The sequence below is a fragment of the Galeopterus variegatus genome, unplaced genomic scaffold (assembly GCF_000696425.1).
Source record: "Galeopterus variegatus unplaced genomic scaffold, G_variegatus-3.0.2 Scaffold360, whole genome shotgun sequence".
NCBI classification, from domain to species: domain Eukaryota; kingdom Metazoa; phylum Chordata; class Mammalia; order Dermoptera; family Cynocephalidae; genus Galeopterus; species Galeopterus variegatus.
The window spans coordinates 589856-613455 of NW_007726471.1; the positions used below are offsets into that span (position 1 = coordinate 589856).

Sequence of the window (23600 nt, forward strand, 5' to 3'; positions counted from 1 at the left end):
GTTTCAGTAAACTTGCCTATCAAAGCACCCAAAATAGTTGCATAACCTGATTTGTAGCAGCTCCTGATGTTTTTCTTAAGGCATGCACACATAATCTATCCAGGTGGAAAAAAATCAATCCAGACTCCTCTGCTCTCAGGCTGTCATTCAAATAAAAAGGCAAGGAAACTTTTTTTTTTTGGCTCCCTAGGCTGTTCACCTCCTGCCTTTCGGTTTTATTTTGACATTAAGAGAGCCAGACAACTCCAGCACAGAATTCAAGGTGCTACTGCCTGGTAAACTATTAACTGCATAGTGAACCCAGTATGGCTCCATTAATGGCAGGGTCTGCAGGAGGCCAGAAAGAGACTTTTTTTTCCCCTAAAGACGTGCCATTAGCTGTCCTTTCCACTTCTCCACAGAGGTTGAACAGAAAAAGAGAATACTGTATGTTTGCATCACCCGAACAAGAATCGAGTGGGTTTTCCCTGGGAATCCAGAGTGATCAGGCCCTGAGGAACCAATGCCTAGAGCTACGCAACAAGCAGGGTTCACAGTTGAGTGAACATCAATGCATAATGAGTGGAGGCATTTCAATGCAAATAAATGCTGAATATGAAGGATTAAAGAAAGGGGAAATTAATCTTTTTCATAACACAGGGCACTTTTTTTCTTTCCCTCAATCTCTCTTTTTTAAGTCATGCACACAACTTCTGGAAGGACTCCAACTTCCCCAGTGTGGTGGTGTTGCTTTATAAAAAGCAGAACATACACATTTAAGACCATGAATTTCCTTAGGATGCCAACAACTGAGATTCTGACAGCTCTTCAGAACAGCCTCAGAAACAAAGTGCTTCACTAAGTAGAGCCAGGCTAACTAGTAAAAATCTCATTTCAAACCAACCTCTTGTTTTTCCAAAGCTCATAGCTTCCTGGGATGTGGATAGTTTAAAATGTTTGGTTTCAGCATTTGGGGGTATTTGGATACATTTACTGAAGGGATTTTATTTTTCAGTTTGTTTCTAATTGTCCCATCCAAGTGATGTTTTTGCGATACCAACAAAATAAAAAGGGCAGCTTCATGCTGTTTTAGCAGGTGGCTCCATCTCCTCCTATTCTGATCCTTCCATGTCCTGCCTTCTCAAACCAAAGAACAAAGTGAAACACTTCTTCAGGTTATCCCCTCAACATAAAAAAATCTGCCAAAGGCTACTCAGCTTTTCACTTTTCACTCAAAGTTTTCACTCCAAGAGATGCTGGACTGGAGCAGAAAACTTTTTAAAAACCTTTTTGTCCCATCATAGGTTTGTATTAAACACAGAATTCCTCAAACATCCTAATACTCTACCAGACTATCACTTTGCAAAGAAATTTTACAATCGTAGCAGTCTCTCAAAAAATCATTAACCTAGGTTAAGAATTTTCCTAACTACAAATATGTCTTGGAGAGGAAAGTAATTTCCAACTTGTTCCCTTCTCCTCTAATACCATTCTGAGAAAAATGTCAAAGACCTAGAATTTTTAAAATAGGGTTTTATAAATAATGTATTTGAAAATTTTGACCCACTGCATAAAGAATCCCAGTCTTTAAGAAAAATATACAGATTTTTATAAGTTCTTAAATTCTGAGAGATTCAAGTCTGATGCCAAGCCTTTAGATTTCTACTACTTCAATTCCAAGGGACCAGTGGATAGCAATTTTAGTACACAAAACTCCACTATGCTGTAGAGTTCCTTTTCTCCTGGGTCAGACAGCTTTATTCTGCTTCATTAACCCCTTCTTTGCTCCTTGATGAATCTTGGAATCCAGTTTCCCTGTAAGGGAGAAAAAGAAGTCTCATTATTTATTTTTTATATTTGCAATGCAAATCTTTCGTGGCCTCCCAGGTCTTCTGGCTACTGTGTTCCTGTCACATTCAATTATCTTGCTTCAGGACTCAGACACTTCCAAATTTCAGATTTTCATTCTGTAAAAATGAGGAAGCAGTGTGAACACTATATAGGGATGGACAGAGACACACAGACACAAAATGAGTATTTGTACAAAGAATCTAAGAAGTTAATATTTCTAATTCTGTAGCTACTAGAAAAGAAACATATTTTTCAGGGTGTCTGATGCCAAGGCAAAGTTTTAAGACTACACACGTAATAAAGGAAGGCATTCACACAGTGGGAAACCCATTCCTCTGACCTGTTAGCAGGCTGAGCATAATGCATGAACCTTCACAGTGAAAAAAGCAGTTCAACTCACCCCTTTGCTGTCTCAAACTTAAAAGGGGGAGCAACCTGAAACAGTGGAGTAGAATGCACATGAATGCTTTAATGACAAAGGGCCCTTATCACCAGCTAAGAAGGGTAAAGGTCATAGGCTATATGACTCTTCAACGTGTTAAACTTAGAAAACAAGCAACCTTCCCATCCCAGGTGACCCTAATGAGAGGTACTTTACTGATGTGGTCTCTGACCTCTGACTTCTCAGATCTACCAGGATAGAGTTTGGTTCAGTTGCAGCAGCTTTAGGAACCATCCACCTCATGAAGAGAATCTTAAAGAGTTCCTGTCTGTCTGGCCTGAGAACAGAGCTTGCAGTTTGCTTTTTCCCACAAAACGTCCCATCTAAGTCAATAGCAATGCTGATGCTGGAAACAGAAACATAGTTCAGTTTGGTCTCAGCACTAAAAAATAAAACAAAAGAGCCTTACCCTTCAAGGGCAGCCAGGTATACTACAGGCCCATACCCACAACCACTGCCCCCATATGTTGTCATTTGTAACAGAAAGAGGACTGGACAAGAAGTCAGAACACGCTGGTTCTAGCCCACCCTTCTCTGGTGCTAACTAGCTGTGTGACTAGGACAACTCATTCAGTCTCTATGGACTTCAATACTCTTATTTGTCCAACTAAGATAAGAATACATGTCCTGACCACTGCACAAGGAGATTGTGAGAAAAATAACCTCAGCATAACAAGTTGCCCTGTTTTCTTAACTCCTCCACCCCTACCCCCCCAATCTCTCTCTCTGGGGTTACACCTGCTTCTGGAATAACATTATGTCTTTTTCTGGGCTTCCTCAGAAACCATTATTAAGTGACACCCCAAATGCCATTCAGCAACAGTCACAATGGGCTTTAGAACATAGGGCATTCCCAAGGATTTAGTTCTTTCATCCCCTAGGCTGCAGCTGGAAATCTAAACATGTGCCAGCAATCTGGTAAAGAGCCCTATTACAAGGCAAGCTTGTGTTTGTACGCCTTAATACTACCATAGTGACTACTAAATGGTAGGTGCTCAATAAATGCTTTCATCATATGAATTAAACAAAGAAGGCAGACACTACAAATTTCAAAACCTTTACAGTATAGGGACTACTAAGTAACCAAAAAACACAGATACCAAATAAACATAAGAGTACAAATTATAAAGGTGGTGGTACCCAGAGGTACAAATTGAGTCTCATTCAGCTTTTTAGGACAGAATTTAGCTAGGACAGAATTTGAAATTCCATCTAGGACTCCAGATGCCCAGTTCTCTGTATTGAATACGTTGGAAGACCCAGCTCCCAGTTTTTATCCTGAGACTTCCTCACTGTATAACCTTGAGGATTTACCTAGTCACTCTTGTCCTCAACTTTTTCAACTCTAAGAAGAAACTAGACTACATAGTACTGAAAGCCCCTTCCAGCACTAGGATATTGTGCTCCAAAAATGAAATGTAAATTGGAATAATCTGTTTCTGAGGCAATCTGTCAGCACCACGCCCAGCCAGTGAGCGAACCGGCCATCCCTATATGGGATCCGAACCCGGGGCCTTGGTGTTATCAGCACCGTACTCTCCTGAGTGAGCCACCGGGCCGGCCCTGAGGCAATCTGATAAACTGAAAAGAACAGGAAATCTAGAGCCAGAAAGACTTGATAAAACACAACTTCTGTAAGCCTGTTTACTCAACTATAAAATGAAAAGAGGAAAAAACCCCTAGTAAACTCAGAGTTGTTGAAAAGATTATAGCTAACATTGTGTTTTCTATATAACAGATACTGTGTAAAGTATTTTACATAAACTAAGTCATTTAATCAAATAACTACTTGAAATGATATATGTTAAAATGCTTCATAAACTCAAAATCCCCTGAAAAAGGGTGGTGATATTATTTATGCTAAGGCCTGGGAGTTGTGTTTGTTAGTTATGATCTGAGTTTCACCTTTAATTTACCATATAACTACAGCCAAGCCTTTTAGTTATAGTTCAGTTTCCTCATATTAAAAAAAGAAACATCACTTTCTTCACATTCTCAAAGCTTTACTGTATATGAACATTCCAAGTCTAAGTTTCAGAAAACTCCAGCTTTACTGTATATGAACATTCCAAGTCTAAGTTTCTGATCACAAAAGCCCTCAAGTGACACCAGCTCAGGTAAGACCAACTCCTCAGAATAAAGCACTCAGTGGTAGGCAAACTAATCTCTAGCTTCAATGATAATGCCATAAAATGTAAAACCAATAGAAGGAAGGAGATACAAGAGGAATAAGGATTTCCAGGGCCTTCCCAAGGATTCAGAAATTCTTTCATCCCCTAGGCTGCCTAAGAAAACTAGGGCCGGCCCAGTGGCGCACTGGAGAGTGTGCAGCCTGGGAGCGCAGTGGCGCTCCCGCCGAGGGTTCGGATCCCATGTGGAGACCGGTTCCCGCTCACTGGTTGAGCGCGGTGTGGGCGCAACACCGAGGGTTGCAATCCCGTTGCCGGTCCCCGGTGCAGGCGTGACACCGAGGGTTGCGATCCCGTTACCGGTCAGTAAAAAAGACAAAAAGGAAAAAAAAAAAAAGAAAACTAGACATGTGCCAGCAATCTGTGAACTGCTTACAATCAAGGACGTCTTTGTATCCCTAACATCTACCAGAGTAACTGCCAATAGTAGCAACTCTTGGATTAGCTGTGGGCAATAAAAGCAAGGTGATGGGGCTTCTTGCAGGAAGCAGCAGTCATCATGTCTGCCCTTGGACTGCAGAAACTCTGAGCTCTGAGTTCTAGATGAGCCTGAGCTTTTAAGACTTGAGATCTGGACAGTGAAGTATAGCAACATACAGTACATTCTCTTAGTAGCAGAGTAATAATGCTTAGATTCTGTATTTCCCCAATATTTTTACAAAAGTACCTAAAGCATTTCAGTGTTAAACCACATCCTCAATCATAGTGCCTAAAAGAAAATCAAATGCACGTGCAGCAAATGGGCAAGAAGTTAAAAGGGGGAAAAGTATTTGTTATTAATCAATATAGTTCTCCTAGGAATTTCCACATGCTTTGCAAAAGATATGACAGTATTTGCATGAATTTAGAGCATGTAGTTAAAGTAAAAAAATTTTATCTCTGAGTATTCAACCTATATATTCTACTACAGTTAACTTTTTTGCATTTCCTAATTTGAGCAGACATACAGCCAAGTAATATTATATTGCACATTGCTCTTTTCTGAATTATTTCAATTTCAAGAGACACAATTACCCTAAGGTCAAGCAAGCTCAAGTTTACGTGTCCAAAAACATAAGCAAATCAAAATACATACCTTTAATTTAAGGCATATTACATACATATATACACATAATACAACATGTACATGGATGGTATTCTAAAAATTTATCTGAAAGTCAAAAGTTTGGAACTTGAAATATAGTTCTCATAGAACTAACCTATAAAGGGTGGCTAGGTTCTTAAGCCATCCCATGGAAAAACATTTAAACCATAGTGCTATAAGTACAGTGTTAATATTAATACTATGAAACTTGATCACTTCATGAGTAACAATATACATAGGGGAAAATGTGATAAGTATTCCAAATTAAAAACCAAGTATGTATTTTCCACTATGGCACTGAGATTAAAAGACTTTTCCAGGTCTAAACTACTGGAGCTATCCCCTAGGGCCTAAGGGAAAGAAATTCTGGCAGGGTGGAAGGTTTTTAGAGACAGTAATGAGGAATGAAGGATAAGGGAATAAGGAGTTACACAGAATAGAAACTTCACAACAAACTAAATCCTTAGAAAGGCTGACTTTCAATAGAAATTTTTTTCTGAGATATTTAGGGGTTGGCCAACCTATTCTTTCCTTTTTAAAAAATTTTTACTGCCTATTGTTTCTGATCAATGTTTGACCTTGTCTGGTCTACTATTAACTAACAGAAAGAACGGGGAAAAGATAGGAAATTATTAAAGCTTTCTTGTAAGAGCACTGGTCCCCCCACCCTATTAAACTTATGGAGAAAAATGAAGGCCATATATGTACTACTGAAGGTGGATCTCTGGTAGAGAAAGTACTAACATAAAACATTTCAGAGAAATATCTGAACTCTGTTTACACAGAACATTTTCTCACAGGAGCTTAAGCAGCAAATGAAAACCAAAATAGGGGACAGGACGCTAAGAAAAGGGAACTGGGTCTAAACACCAAGTAATAATGGGCCTGAGAGAGAAGACCTACACCTTTTCTTCCTTCTACCAGTGCTGCCACCAGTACCTAGAGTAAGGTAAGAATGGAATAGAGGAGGAAGGAGTAGAATGCCACAGTTAAAAAGAGGGAGGGTAAAATGGAGATTTAAATCCTAAATAGTGGAGAAGAAGGAAAAAGAATTTCCAGAGCCACTTGGCTACCAATTGGAGTTCAGTCTGAAGCAAATAATTTGTGTAAGTTGAGGACACCTTCATTCAGATTTTCTGATTTGCAGGAATCTCAGGAGCATATATCTCATTAATCATCAGAGTTACCTGAATTTTGCAGTGAACATACATTAATCTAAATTCATATTCCAAGCTTTTCATTTCGTGATCGAAAGCAGTGTTACTTAAAGTTCAGTCAGCTGGCCAACAGCATCAGTATCACCTGAGAGCAGGGCCCAGGAACCTGTGTTTTCACAGCTTGCTAGGTGATTTTTATTTTCATTATAGTTTAAGAAATACTTCTCTAGAGAACAGATTTATAAAATGGCTAATTGGTTCCCAAGGTATGGGATGAGGTAGAACTGTGCACGACTGAAGACAATGCATGCCCTACAGTCATGCAATTCGCACGATGAGAAAGCAGTGACATAGAAGCAAAAAACAGTAACTGACAAACAGGAGCAAATGGGAAAGTTGTCAATGTTGCTTTTCAAAGGAGGTCAGGCAGGGAGAACACCACTTATGTTTTTTGAAAGTGCTTTGAAATAGAAGAGGCTGCTCTAGGACTAGACAGAGGAAGAGAAGCTGGGAGTTGAAGAAGAGTTGAAAGTTGAAAGAATAAAGTCAACAAGCACTTCCTGAGAAGTGAACATGCAAAGGGTACTATAATCACAAATACTTAAGAGCAAAAGTTACAGAAAAAGAAATCATTAAGAGGTTTCAAAAAGAAGATAAAAGTCAAGAGGGCTAGGGCAGCACTCTAGGAACCAATAACCAAGGGAAACGTGGGAAGCGGTACCTCCAAAATAGATGTTCGAAAATAAACACTTAAAATGCCAAGTCTTATTCTTGGATTAAATACTAAAGAACAATGGATAAATGACAATGTTGCCACTGGCATTGGCTTACTACTTCCTTTAATGAGCAGTACAGTGGGGCAAAGCATACTCTTCCGGCTGACAAATAGCATTTTAATGTAATGGCTTCCTACAAGGAAGTTTAAAGTGATTCACTAGCATGCCAATAATTGCGGATCAGGGTACACTTTGGAAAGGCCATACTGTAGTTAACCTAACATTAAAATTATTGATAAATAAAATTATATTAATCCTCCAACACTAGTGACGCCATAGAACAGAGTAAAAAGAGAAGATTTTTTAAGTTAGACAAGTGAGATGCAAGACAAAAAAAGAAAAGAAAATGAGAACATCAAAGATCGTGACTTACAGATTTTTGGATTTCCTTTGATAGGAAACTTCACAATCATTTCCTGGGGATTTTTGCAGATGAAAACAAATGGAGAATCAGATTCTTGACTGATGTCTGGAAACTGCAAAATATAAAAATAAAAAGTTCTGGCTAGTTGGGGCAAATTTTGAATTTCAGGAAGATCAAAGGATGTCTCAGATTTCACCTCAACATTCTGATGATAGTATTCTCCATTTCACAGGTAAAGAGGATTACGCTCAACAAGAAAGAACAAACCTTTACCTTTCTGCAGGCCTTAGCACAGTATCATGTAGTCTATTTCCTGCCATCTTTGACTTTCTATGGGAACAACTTCATAAAACCAGGATGCCTGACATCCTCCCAGAAGAATACAAACAGACCGTTCTTTTAACATAAGCCACTGTGAGTTGGGTGATTCAGAGGTCTCCTTCAGGAACATCGTACACCCCCTAGTTCAACCCAAGTTAAGCACTGGAAGACTGAACAAAAATAAAACATTTGTGGAAATTCTGCCAGAAACAGTACACAGAGCCCTTCTCTCACTTAGGGAAAGGAAGATGATCCATTCCGAAAGGTATGAATGTGCAAAGGGTGTTTTGCTAGATGCATTCCAGACCTACTTAGGGTGAAAAGGTAACTGGTAGGTAGAACAATTCTAAAAATTATTTAGAAGCCTCCTTTTGATCTTTTATCACCAAAAAAATCTGTGTGAATACTTAGGGAGTGAGACTATGTTAGCTTCATAATCACAATTTAAGGAGAAATTGGGAGATGGAAGAAAATGCTAACAATGCCCAGCTGATTTGGTATTTCATTATTCTTATCTTGGGATGTTTTGCGTTTAGCATGTTTGGCAAATATGACTCATAGGCTTCTGGGCCAAACTACATTGCCAAAAAAGCCTTTCTCCTAGTAGCTACTATCAAAAGTATGAAATTATTTTCCACTCTTACTCACCTGTTAAGGTGTGTTTTCTAAAGATCTAAGGTTCTAAAGTAGAAATGGAGGGTTTAGTAATAAAAAAAAAAGTAAGAGAATTAAAATTTCTCTGTAACTGGTGGAAATATAAACAGTTAAACTTTATTGACCACTCTGTCCTAAGTGATAAGTGATGCTGTGGGGAAAACAGAAGGGATTTTTTAGCAGCTTTTGGTCCTACCCACATACCATGGCTTTCAGTATAGGATAGGTATGGCATGTACTTTGACAAAACATAAGCTTAATATCAAGTATCAGCCACAACATATTTAGAGGTAGGGTCAAAATATTCATGGTGAAAAAGAAAAACTAAAGATAGGAGGGTAAACCTTCTTTCCTTATCCCCTGGATCTTTAGAACTCAGACAAAAGCAGGGACTAGCTGTGATTGCTGGCTCTTAGAAGGAAGTAAGCTCTGCACAAGACCCACGCTGAGGTGTTTTGGCACAAATAAGAACAGAGGCTGCCATCAAGATCTTTAAACCTAATTCTACAGAGACCAAAGCAGCAGCAGTCACAATTACCATCTCTTCCATTTTCCTGCTTTCCCTCCTCTATGGCTTAGAGAGCATCAAGGTAAAGGACAATGCTGCTAGGACTTCACAGCTCTGCTTTTCCAAAATGCAAGCCATTTCAGCCATTCTCTCCTCTTTCTTCCACATCAATAATTCTTCCCTCTCTACTGTATCAATACCATTAACATAAATATTCTGTAAAATCTTCTATAAAACAAAAATTCCTCTCTTCTGATCCCACATCCTCTTCCAGCTACTACCCTATTCCTCAGATCCCTTTACAACAAAATTCTTCAAAAGATTATCTGTATTCACTACCATCCATTCCTTTCCTTCTACTTTTTTCTTGAATACACTAAAAATACCAAAATCATCACTCCACCAAAGTCATTCTTGTAAAGGTCATCACTGACCATGCTAAACTGCATGGCCAATTCTCAGTTCTCATTTTAGTTGATCTATCTGTAAAACTTGACAGAATTCTTCTCTCTCTCTTTTTTGAACACATTCCTCACTTGGCTTTTGGGATACCATTCTCTTCCTGCTCTGCTACTTTACTAGCTATTCCTCATTTCCCCAGCCTTTAACTGTTGCAGGCCTCACACCTTTGCTCTCTATACATTCACAAACTTGTGAATCTCCTTCAGCATCAGAGTGAAAAAAATACATCAATACGGATTTTCTAAGATCCTGGAAACGCAAATCAAAACTCCAGTGAGACATCACTTCACACTCACCAGAACAGCTATTATAAAACAAAACAAAGAAACAGAAAGGAAAAATAGTAAGTGTTGGCAAGAATGTGAAGAAAAATTGGAACCCTCATGCATAGCTGGTGCAAATATAAAATGGTGCAGCCACTGTGGAAAAGTTTGATGGTTCCTCAAATAGTTAAACACAGAATTACCATATGGCCCAGCAATTCCACTTCTAGGTACATAGCCAAAAGAATTGAAAGCAGGGACTCAAGCAGGTATTCATACACCAATGTTCATAGCAGCATTATTCACAATAGCCAATAGTTTCTACAATCAAAGTGTCCATTGACAGATGAATGAACAAAATGTGGTATATGCATACAATGGAATATTATTCAGCCTTAAAAAGGAAGGAAATTCTCATACATGCTACAATATGGATGAACCTTGAAAACATATGCTAAGTGCAATAAGCAAGACAAAAAATGATAAATATTTTATGATTCTATTTATTATGAGGTACCTGGAGTAGGCATATTCATAGAGACAGAAAGTAGAATAGACATTACTAGGGGTTGGGGGAAAGAAGAAGGAGGAGTTATTTAATGGGTCAGAACTTCTGATTGGGATGAAGAAAAAGTTCTGAATAGGGGTAATGGCTGTACAACATTGTAAATGTACTAATGCCACTGAACTGTACATTTAAAAATGGTTAAAATGGTAAATTTTATGTTATGTTTATTTTACCACAATAAAGATAAAATTTTTAAAAATCAAGGTCCTGAAGTTCCTTTCCAAACCTGTTCCTATCTTATTCATACCCTTTTCAGTAAATGACTATTCCATCCTTACAGCTGTCAGGCTAATAACTCCACAACAAACCCACTGGGAAATCCTGTCAACCCTATCTTTAAAATACATCTAATATCTCACCACTTCTTAAGACCTCAATGGCTACTTCCCTGGTCCAAGCCATCATAAAGTCTCTCTGGATTTCTGCAATAACCTTGTAAGTGGTCTCTCTCTTTCTGTCCCCATGCTCCATTTTTTAAAAATATCAGATCATCGGGGCCGGCCCGTGGCTCACTCGGTAGAGTGCGGTGCTGATGACACCAAGGCCATGGGTTCGGATCCCATATAGGGATGGCCGGTTCACTCACTGGGTGAGCATGGTGCTGACAACACCAAGTCAAGGGTTAAGATCCCCTTACCGGTCATCTTTAAAAAAAAAAAAAAAAATCAGATCATGTTACCTTTCTCCTTAAAACTCTCCAATGTCTTTTCATCGCAGTCACAATAAAAGTTGCTCACTGGCTGAGCGTGGTGCTGACAACACCAAGTCAAGGGTTAAGATCCCCTTACCGGTCATCTTTAAAAAAAAAAAAAAAAATCAGATCATGTTACCTTTCTCCTTAAAACTCTCCAATGTCTTTTCATCGCAGTCACAATAAAAGTCTAAGTCCTTAACATGACCTACAGGTCCTGAGACAATCTGGCCCCATCTCCTCTCTGACACCTTCTCCTTCACTTTCACTCCAATCTAGCCACAGTGGCTTCTTGTTGTTTCTGCCTCTAGTTCTTTGCACTTGGCCTATTCCCTCTTTCTACTATACTTTTCACCTAGATATCTGGCTTCCTCCCTCTTTTCCTTCAGCACTTTGTTCAAATGTCAACTTTGTAGTGAATCTTCCCTGATTATCCTATTTAAAATCAGAGCACCAATCTCCCTACAAACCTGGCACTCTTTTTTTTTTTTTGTCTTTTTTTTTTTGTGACCGGTAATGGGATCGCAACCCTCGGTGTCGTGCCCGTACCGCGACCGGCAACGGGATCACAACCCTCAGTGTTGCGCCCACACCGCGCTCAACCAGTGAGCGGACCGGTCTCTATATGGGATCCGAACCCTCGGCGGGAGCGCCGCCACACTCCCAAGCGCCGCACTCTACCAAGTGTGCCACCGGGCCGGCCCACAAACCTGGCACTCTTAACTCCCCTCTCCTACCTTATTTTTTTTCCACAGCATTTGCCATCATCTGAAACTACAAAGGTACTTCAAAAAGTTCATGGAAAGGTTTGTATTATCTTTTAATTCTATTTTCCACAAGCTTTTTGAAGTATCCTCATATATAATTTACTTACTTAAATTTTTTATTTGGTCTCCCCTTACTAGGATGAAAGCTCCAAAAGGGAAGGGATTTTTGTCTATTTTGTTTACTCCTCACCATCTAGAAACATGCCTGGCACAGAGTAGGCAATAAGAAATATTTGTTGAATAAAAGAACAATGAATTTACCAACTTGTGCCTAAGGTTATCTTATTCATGCTAAATACACATATACTGGGAATTGGACACTCTCAGGACTGTAACTCTGGGTAAAAGTAGGTGCTACTTTGAATGTGTTATCCCTTCAGCTAAATTAAAACTTTTGTGTCTTGGCACAAAATATGGCTCTATGTTTAAGAAAAACTGCCCTGACATATATTAACAGATATGAAATAGTGCGAAAAATTTGAAAAATGATGGACAAATGAAATGATACAATAGGTTCCTTGGATCCATCATGACTCACAATAAAGATAAACATTTAAACCAACTTGTCCAACTAAATCTCAAACCCAAGTTCCTTGTGAATATCTTTTCCCACCACTACCACTGAACTTCAGGGGGTTTACAAGAAACAGAAATGAAGAGCAAAGCAGCCTACAAGGAATAAAGTAAGGCCTATGCATTGGGGGAAGGGATTATTTTTCATTGTTAAATGCATTAAAGCAAAGTCAACTTGGTAGAACTTCAGTACTTCCAAAAAAAGCATAATCCCTATAACTGGGGCCTGGACACCAAGGAACACATTATACACTAACATTTCAGGGCTTACAAGAAAGGTATCTTTGGTGTGAGAGTCAAAAGACTAAAATAAAATGCACTACTCAGAGAGAGAGAATAAATTAAGGGAAGGGATGTGAAGAATGTGGATAAGCTCTGGATGTCACATCCCATCTAGAGAGGATGCTAAAATTAAGGGTCAGTGAGATAGCACAATAGACAGGTTAGAAAATGTGGGTTCTAAAATCAAGCAACCATCCAAATGTGGTAAAAGATTCTTCAGGAAGTTGCTGTTGTTCTTGCCTACAATGACTCCCATCACCTGGTTTCCAGCTTGATGAGCAAGGGGAGCTGGGCCTACTCTTCAGTCATGCCTTGTAAGTTTCATAGCTGTCTAACATAATAGGTAATTAACTACTAGCCATTTTCTTCTCCTCTTCAGAGGGAAATTGTTCACCAGTCATCATCTAGAAAACATTTCTTTTGCCATTTTCATAAATAAATAATTTTTTTAAATGGTTAGTTTTTGACAACCACTACTGATTCAGAGCCAAGTGGGCATTTTCACCAACTCTGCAAGCCTCCTCTTAGTTCTTGTACTGAAATGATCAATAACTCCTAAACTATGTCATTCTTCACAACAAATCCCCAGATAATCTATAAATCTTATACCTGTCTCCAGAGGACAAACAAAGCAAACAGTTAAGAAGAAACTCATTGACAAATAACATATATTTCCTATAGGTTGTGTTGGTCTGAACTTTGGGGAACTAGATAGGACATGAAATCGGGCTCTGAAATCTAGTTAGCTGAAAACCAACTCCAAGACTGAGGTGATAATACTTAGAAAGAGAGAAGGAAATGAGTCTGATAGAGTCCACAAAGAAAAAGGATCCAAAGAAGCATATCGGGAAAGCAACGGTGTTCTCTAATAGTTCTCATTTACATTCTCCTTCAAAGCAATTCAAGTTGTTTACAGGATAACTAACACCGCAAGGCTCCACTATACTGGAAGACAATAGCTTTCTCATAACAGGGTAACGAACTGACTGTGATACTTTGACCAGATGACTACTGTATATTTGACTAGGGTTGAATAAAGATCATGCCAGCTTGTCCAAAGTAGAATAGCTGAACTCCCATGTACCAGTACCCAGTTCAAGTCATGTGCCCAGTATCAAAGATAGGGGCTTCCAGCTCAATGCTACAGAGACAATTCATATTCGCACCAGGTGAAAAGAGTATATGCAAGCTTATGGGTCTTACAGCCATTTGAGAAAGACAATCTGGTTGAGGCCATACAGCATTAGGATCCTGGTCCTGTCATATTCACAGTAACATTTCCACTGTGGGGTTCTGTGTCCTTTGGAATCCTATGCTGGAACCTACACACACAAAATAATTCAAGCAAGTACATTTTCTCCAAAATTAACCTCATAGCTTTTATGGCCTGACTCTTCAAGACCAAACTGGGATGACCTAAATGGGTGATTACCCATTCGTGATGATTATTTCAGGTCTAATTTTCATACAGCAGGTTTTCACTCCAACTTAAACTGGTGAAAACCAAAAGAAAATTGCTCTTAATTGAAGATACTACATTGTGAGGTCCTCAACCATTGAAGTCTACCCTGAGACTAGTACCCCAGAATGCTGAAGACTTGAGTTAAGGGCTGTGCCAATTTTAGATTTTATTTTCCCAATGGTTCATCTGACTCAACCGAGGAAAACTATTCTGAAGCAGAGCTCAGAGAATTCTTTGATCTCACCTGACATATCAAGGTAAGATCATTATCAAGAAATCTAGCATTATTAACATCAACAATACCCCTTTATGAAATAACATTTGTCTTTTTATTTGTTTAGTGCCATGACTCAAACCTCGTTTGTCTTTTAGAACAAAGAAGACTAAAAAAATTTTAAATATCCAAATGAAAAATCACAGAAAAACTTATTTTCGTAAGGTGATCATATACTATAGAACATCACTCCTTTATTGCTTCAATACAGATTTCCTTTGCCACAGCTCATATATTTTAAAAAGTAATTTACCTTAAAAGAAAATTCTCTCCTTTTGTATATCCCATCTGGACTAATGGAACTACCATTCACCCACTCACCACAGCCAGAAACCCAAGTTTATCCTAGACTTTTTTCTCTCACTCTTCATATCCAAATGAATCATCAATTTTTAAAGAATTTACTTTCTAAATACTTCAATCATCAGTCCTTTCCTCTTCAACTCAACTGCTAGAGCACTGCTACAAGCCTTCATCATTCCTCACCTGGACAACCATGATAATTTCCTAAATCACCTCCCTGTTTTCAGGCTTGCGCTATCCAGTCCATCCTTCCTACTGTTGCCAGGACAATTTTTCTAATATACACATCTTATTATATTGTTTACATGGTTGCCTTTTGAATATAGTTCAAATCCCTTCTAATAGTATTTAAGGCTTTTCGTATATCAACCATTGCCTGTCTCTCAATTTATTATCATGACCATTTATTGAGTACCTGCTATGTACCCAGGCTATATGTTAGGACACTGAAAATATAAAGGTGAATAAGACATAAATGGTGACCTATAGGAACTACACGTGAACATATAATTACCAAAAAAACAAAAACAAAGAAAAAGACCACAATAATAGAAGAATGAACACAGTAGCCCAGAGAAGGAAATGATAAATCCTTTCTGGTCTGGGGTCAGGGAAGACTCTACACTGAGTGACACCTGAGCTGTTTTAAAAGATGAATACAAGCTCTTCTGGTGGATAAAGGCATGGTGACATGATACAGGATGTTATATGGAGGAATACACAAATTCTGATTTCATCAGGTCTTGCTGGTTTTAGAAGCTTCCTTAACCCTTCCCATACCACCACCTCCTCCTTTGTATATTCCTCTATTCATATAATTATTATGGCTGGGTTTTCTTGTCTCAGTCTCTTCTAGTAGACTTAAAGATCTACAAGGAATGGAATAGCTTGTCAAAATTCTGAATCCTTAGTCTTTAACACAGTTTCTGGCACATGACAGATATAATATTCTGGGCAATAAAATCTTAATTAGGAAATATTTGCCACTTGGTTCACGGTAGACTGGATGACAAACCAAGAAGCCTCGAACAGACTGTAAGAAGATAGCAAGGCTACAGCAGATTCCTTCCAGATCCAGCAGACCACTTTTTCTAAGCCTTGGTTTGCTTAAAGGTACAATGAAGGTATCATATCAAGTGACTGATTCCCCACCTACATAAAAACCTCTTGCATCTGTTCCTCTCTTATCTAATTCCATTGATATTATCCTAGAACAGATTTTTTAAAAAAATCTCTCTACCCTAGTTACAACTATTTTTTCACAAGTCTTCCCACCTTCAGAATCTCTCCATTTCAGGGCTGGCTGGCTACCTCGGTTGGTTAGAGCACAGACTTGTAACCCCAAGGTCAAGGGTTCAGTTCTCCTTACTGGCTACTCACTAAGACAAAAAAAAAAAAAAAATCTCTCCACTTCAATCCATCTTCCACAATGCTGTCAGATGAGCTTCCCTCAAACAAGGCTCTCATCATGTTACTGCCTCACAAAAACTTTCAAAACATACCTCCCCCGTCTCACAAATGACTATAGAAAAAAGTCTTACTTTTGTAGCCTATCATTCAAAGCTACCCAAGGGTTGCGATCCCCTTACCGGTCACGAAAAAAAAGACAAAAAAAAAAAAAAAAAAATCTCTCCACTTCAATCCATCTTCCACAATGCTGTCAGATGAGCTTCCCTCAAACAAGGCTCTCATCATGTTACTGCCTCACAAAAACTTTCAAAACATACCTCCCCCGTCTCACAAATGACTATAGAAAAAAGTCTTACTTTTGTAGCCTATCATTCAAAGCTACCACCTGACCACAACCTAGCTTTCCGTTCTTTTCCTTTTCTACCTTTCCATCTTTGTTTGCTGCTTGTTCTTCACTCACACTTTTCTTTCAACAAACTGGTTTGCCATTATTCTCCATACAGGTCTGTAACTTCCTTCCTCTGTGCTTTTGTTCACATTACTCCCTCTCCTTGGGATATGCTTTTCTACCATCTAAGTAGAAAGACTTGAAGAGCAAAATCTCAATTCTACCATTTACTGACCAACATTATACAAGTTATTTTAACTCTTTGAGCCTTAAGTTCTTGCCTAAAATTGTAAGGATGCCAGTTAGCTCAGTTGCTTAGAGTGCAGTCTTGTAACACCAAGGTCAAGGGTTCGGTTCCCCATACTGGCCAGCCACCAAGAAAAACAAAAAAAGAAAATAACATACATAATGAACATGGTGCATAATAACTGATTATGAAGTGATAGCTTCTATTACTATCCTTCAAGTATAATTCAAAGACTTCTTTTTAATAAAGTCTTTTGGGATCATTCCCAGCTAGAAGCAACCTTTCCCTCCTTTAAATTTCTCAGAGGCAGTCTTCTCTCGAGAAAGTTATCTTCACTTTTTATTTTATATTTGGTTGTTCACATACATATCTACCTAGTGGTCTTTCAGACATCTAGGGACAGAACCCATGGCTGATTCATCGTTTTGTTTCCCTTAGTGTCTAGAACAGTGTCTGACTTATAGTAAGCACTCAAGTAAATTCATCAGTAAATACTTGAGACCACTCAAGTATTTACTGATGAATACATAAGAAAATCTTAAGAATTATATATGCTCATTTTCATATGGAAAGCTAAACATTAAAGAATTTACATAAATACATGGAAAAGTGGTTAATATTCCTCATCTCTCTTCAGGATAAGTACAATTAAAAGCACAATACTCCCTGGATTAAAAAAACATATTTGAATACACATGGTTGTTATTTAAACTATTTTCAAGTGGGTACTTGATATCCAGACTGCAAACAACTCTAAAGACAGTCTGTTCTGACTAGAAAACGCTAGTAAATGTTCTAGTCTTCATGAGAATTCTGAAAATACATTCCCTCTCTTATTCAAGTGAGCTGTGATTTTAAATTATTGCCTGGGGTTAGTCTAGTTATTAGTGACATACAATTTCTTCCCTTTGTTAGGTCTCAGATAACAGCTGTCAGGATCCTTTAGAAATATTTTGAAGTCTGTGAATTGGCAGATTTTCTCAGTACAACAGAGAGGACATTTTCACATATTTTAAAAGAGAACTTGGGGATTGTGCATTTTCAAGGCCAATGCCTGCTTTGAATGTTGACTGTGATTTCCATTATTTTCTAATTTCTCACCCCTCAGATTCACAGACAATCCATTGGTGATAGATGCAAATGATTTCCACACATGAAGTGATATTTGGAATCTTCCTGAAGATCTATGTTTGCTTGGATACTCTTACAGAAGGAACAAGTAATACTTTCTTCCCTACTGGAAGACTGTAATTCTATTGCTGATGTCAATTACTGGATCTAGGCTCCCAGCAGTAGAACTGCTTTGGCATAATTCCTTGAAGATAGGGTCTTAGCTATTACAAAAAACATGAGATCAAATCGACTATAGGGTCAGTAAGCGGACAGGAGAGAAACGGATGCAGATGCTTTGGCATAATTCCTTGAAGATAGGGTCTTAGCTATTACAAAAAACATGAGATCAAATCAACTATAGGGTCAGTAAGCGGACAGGAGAGAAACGGATGCAGTTCAGAAGAAATAGAATAATCAATGACCTTGGAGATTTCAGACAAATCAGATTTTCTATTGAAGGCAGGGCTATAAATAGCACAAACACAACAAAGACACATAGAAACAAAAGCCACTGACTCAACTTTTTGTCTGAAAACTTGTTAGGTACAGAGAACTGTTCACAACAACAACTGCTAATGGTTATGGATTTGGCAATCAAAATGTCTTTGTTAAAAAAAAAAAAAGTTTTAACCGCCTTACTATTGAGGTTACAAACCACAGCCTTGATGCATTGTTGCAGTCAACATCCTCCCTGCTGTTTTTGAGAGCTTACATCTGCTGCTGGCAGATAAAATGCTGGCAAACGGCATGGGCTCCTTCCAGGGGAATACAGGAGAAGCTTTAATGAGATGGCTCTCATCTACCTTTCTCCCCTGAGTTGAGCCCACAGCCTTTTCTGTATCACTCTTACCCTGTCTAGGTTGATCCCCTGCCATTACTCAGCAGGACTGAGGATCTTGTAGGACTTTTTTTTCTGGCACAAATTAGCCATGTTGGCCACATAGTCTTAGAAGATAAAAGACAAGTTCTCGGCTCAAGGGAAAGCATTTTAAGCACATATTTTTAAAAGCCACTTACCGTGTAGTGCACTTGATTTTAAAATAACCACTATCAAAACCTTTTCTGTTATTTTTTAAAAGAGAACTAACTTATCACACTATGCCAAAAATAGTGAGGGCTTAATGTATTTTAACTTATCAAAGAAAGGCCAAGAACGGGAGGTCAGAAGTAAATTACTGAGTTTCTTTGTGGAAGGAAAAAGGAACAGAATGGAGAAAATGTGGTCCAATTCACATAGGAAGTTAGTTTCAGTTTAAATAAAAATTACTAGATCCACGATGTTTTTCAAAGAAAATGCAATTCAGGTGGGTGATAAGAAATAAGTGTGGGCCGAGCCCGTGGTGCACTCGGGAGAGTGCGGCGCTGGGAGCGCAGCAGCGCTCCCACCGCGGGTTCGGATCCTATATAGGGATGACCGGTGCGCTCACAGCGCTCACTGGCTGAGCGCGGTGTGGCCGGTCTCAAAAAGGACAAAAAAAAAAAAGAAATAAGTGTGGAGATGATGAAGGCAGACATGTTAGGAAACTGTTTATTGGATGGTTTTCTCTCAGTGAGCTGACCTATGAGGATAAAGGAAAACCAAACATACCTAGACTAACACTTCTTTTTTTTTTTTCCCTTTTTGTCTTTTTTTGTGACCGGCAACGGATTGCAACCCTCAGTGTCGCGCCCGTACCGGACCGGGACCGGCAACGGGATCGCAACCCTCGGTGTTGCGCCCGCACCTCGCTCAGCCAGTGAGCGGCCGGTCTGTATGTGGGATCCGAACCCTCGGCAGGAGCGCCACCGCACTCCCAAGCTGCGCACTATAGCAGTGCGCCACCGGGCCGGCCCTAGACTAACACTTCTTAAACTGTACATACAATAGCAGTTCTGCAGTATGTAAATAAGTAATCACACTAGCATATTAAGGGCTCTAAAATATTCTGCGTAGTAAACAAAGAAAATTTGTTTAATCCAAAAAAATCTGTTTAATCCAAAGACATTTCCCCAAATGTATGTTTCAGGGAACTCCTATGCCATGGAATAGTTTGGGAAGTGCTAGTCTAGGGCTATTGTTCTTATACTCTCAACCCATTTCTTCAGAAACAAGAATGAGACCAGTACAAAAGACTAGGCAACTACATTTCATACATCACAGATCTCTAGCTCAGAGACAGGTAGATTACCAAGGGTGGTCTAGACATTTCCCAAGAGGCAGACAAATATCAAAATTACAAGTTTTAAAAGTGATAAGATCCTTACCCAATACATAATACCAAAATAGGGCTAATATCAATTCTGAATATATTCATATGTTACCGTCAAACACAGAAAGGAAACAGTAGAAAAAAGCCGGAGAAAAACCGACCATAGGAAAAATGGGTATGGGATTCCTGTGTTTGATGAAGTCTAATGGCTTCTGGCATTTTGGTGTATTTTATTGTCATACATTAGGGAACTTCATAAGGAGAGTTGCCAGGACCTCCAGGTGGGAACATATGGGAGGATTCCTATACTTCTACGTGCTGCCTATAGCAATCTCAGGACATAAAACAGAATGTAAGCTCAACGAGGAGTATCATGCTGACCTGAAAGAGAGGTGTACTGGAGAAACCAAAAATTTGTTTTGTTAATTAAATTTCTAATTCCTGTAAAGCTTGTAGTACTCCAAAGATTAGGATTACAGTTTTTTTACCTTCTCTACACAAATATGTGGCAGAAAAAAGACTGGCTATAACTGATGAGAGATTGAAATCATTTGACCTTTTATCAGGTGGTGGTTTGCTTGATTGATAAATAAGAAAGTAAAGCAAGGATCCTTGCCAAAGACTACCATCCACACTACCAGATGCTACTGGGCTGTCTTTTAGGACACAAATACCCCAGGAATAAAACATAATGCATTTATTTATTTTTTATTTTATTTTTTTTCCTTTATTATTATTATTTTTTTGTCTCTTTTCGTGACTGGCAACGGGATCACAACCCTTGGTGTCGCGTCCGCACCGTGCTCAACCAGTGAGCGGACTGGTCTCTACATGGGATCCGAACCCTCGGCGGGAGCGCCACCGTGTTCCCAAGCTCCGCACTCTACCGAGTGCGCCACCGGGCCAGCCCAACATAATGCATTTATATTATACTAAGCTGTTAATAACTGTGAGCCTCTAAAACTGTAAAGCTTATACCAATATAAGGTATTTTTATAATTATTACTTCTAGACTAAAAAAAAAAGGGAGAAGAGAGGAAGAAAGAAAACATTGAATAAACACGCTAGAGGTTCAGATTGCTATACCAGCCAGCTGCCAAACAAACAGGCAAAAGGCCCATAGAGAGATAATACAGCCACAAAAGAGTGGGGCATGAAGGACTTCCACAATGCCTGTGGCTTTGCCTAGGTCTGGATCAGATATTAAGGGAAGAACAAAGGGCTATGAGTCAAAATTCACATCAAAATGCATGCACTGCACTTATACAAATAAAGTAGAGGAGGCTGAGGAGGTAACCCACAAAAAAGTGAAAGACAGAAATCTAGAGTAAAAACAACTGTTTGCTAAAATCTGTGAGGAAAGGATAGGGAGGGTAAAATGGCTAGCAATAGTAAAGAAAAAAAAGTAGACAGTAATAACAGTAATGAAAGGCAAGTAAGTCTGAAAATCAAGGAATTTTCTGAGAAATATTAAGCTGAAGCACATTTTCTTAAGCACAGTGGTGGAAGCCCTATTGATTAAATCAACTGCTCAAAGAACAGAAAAATCATACTGTTAGGTAAAACTCTTCATGCTTCAAGGATGGACTTTTCTATTTTGGATTTCTGCCAGTCTGAGCCTAACCTCTTATTTCAGGAGTTTTCCAATTAAGCTAAAGTCCTTTGGCTCCCTCTACTGTTCAAAAATATATTTTAGTTACGTCAATTCAATCTCTAGTGACCAAAATAAATTAAAATATATACATAAATACATACATATGTACACTCACACATATACCCCACCCCCCACCACCAAAATCTGGCACAGTCCAGGCAATCAGACTTCAAATAATTTGCTTATCATGAGTTCAGAGGCCTGGACCAAATGCTCCAGAATAAGCAATAACAGATCCTACCATTCCCATCACCCAATCAAAATGATTCAAGGGATAATGGAGGGTTACTTCATCAAAAGAAGCAAAGTTTTGGGCCGGCCTGTGGCTCACTCGGTAGAGTGCGGTGCTGATAACACCAAGGCCACGGGTTCGGATCCTATATAGGGATGGCTGGTTTGCTCACTGGCTGAGCGTGGTGCTGACAACACCAAGCCAAGGGAAAAAAAAAAAAAAAAAAAAAAAAAAAAAGAAGCAAAGTTTTAATAAGGGATGAAGACCCTATTCTTGTTAGCTGGATTGTGCCAATTGCTTTTTGTGCAGAAACGCATATGCACCAATTCTCCATACACCAGAAACCAAAGCATCACTAAGTTTCTTCTGTTTCTGTCCCAGTTTTTTCTCCCCCCAATATTTCCTTATTAAAAGATTCTCCTTCTCTTGGTCCAGGGTTCAATCCCTGTACCGCCAAAATAAATAAAATAAAAGATTCTCCTCTTCACATGTCTAAATTCAGTTGCTGGGTTGGCCGGTTAGCTCAATTGGTTACAGCACAGCCTTATAAAACTAAGGTCATGGGTTTGGATCTCCATACAAGCCAGCTGCCTGCATGCATGCATGCATGCATACATACATACATACATAAATAAATAAAATAAATTTGGTTGCTAGTACCTCACTATCTTCAGCACATTCTGTATTGAAGGATCTACAAGTCAGTTATAGGTGGCAAGTCAAGAATCTGTTCAACTCAAGTATTCTTTACTCACCTCCTCCTTAAACTGCTTCTGGGATAAGCAGTCGATTAGGTCCACACAGCCCAGAAGACAACCGGATGGATAGTCATTGGGAAATTCCACATCTGAATCAAGAATAACAAAAGAATTGGATAAATTTCCTTCTCTGTGACCCTGGAACTCAGGAGTCTGTTTTCAATTCTGAACAGATAACTTTTTCCATTAATTATTTGGAGTCATAAGGAAAGCAACAAGGTTTTTATTTGGCACAATTGTTTGTATTTTAGTAAAAAATCTAGTGAGAGGCTGGTTTAGTCCACTATCCACATGCTAAGCTAGAAATTTTTTCCTTTAGAAAACTACTGCCTTCATAACATCTAAGTTCAAGGACTGCACAAGTTCATTCCAAACAAATCAATCTTGCTATGTTCAACTGGGTCAGATTGGAGGTTGGTGGTGATGGGTTTTGGGAACAAAGAAAGGCAGCTAAAGATGACAAGAGGAAAACCATAAAAATGTGGTTTTAAAAAAAAATCAGAATAAATGTCAAAACATAATTTTAAACAAACCAATCATATCAGTCAAAATAGAAATGTGATTTTAAGGAAGTATGCACTTTTGGTCTTCTTGATTCTTTTTTTTTTTTTTTTTTTTTTTTTTTTTCGTGACCGGCAA

General features: G+C 38.8%; 1 protein-coding gene across 3 annotated transcripts in view; it reads right to left on the reverse strand.

Moving 5' to 3' along the window:
• Window positions 1–1492: 1492 nt before the first annotated feature.
• The window catches only part of TRIP4 (thyroid hormone receptor interactor 4), a 62110-nt gene continuing 40002 nt past the window's right edge, over window positions 1493–23600 (reverse strand). Inside the window, exons 11-13 of one of the 3 annotated variants that reach the window (XM_008567971.1) lie at window positions 22959–23050; window positions 7852–7954; window positions 1493–1794 (exon numbers count right to left, since the gene is read on the reverse strand). In XM_008567971.1, the coding sequence (XP_008566193.1) occupies window positions 1727–1794; window positions 7852–7954; window positions 22959–23050 (263 nt within the window). In that variant the 3' untranslated portion in view covers window positions 1493–1726. The remainder of the gene's footprint in view (window positions 1795–7851; window positions 7955–22958; window positions 23051–23600) is intronic. The other 2 variants (XM_008567972.1, XM_008567973.1) reach the window with 2 other exon arrangements.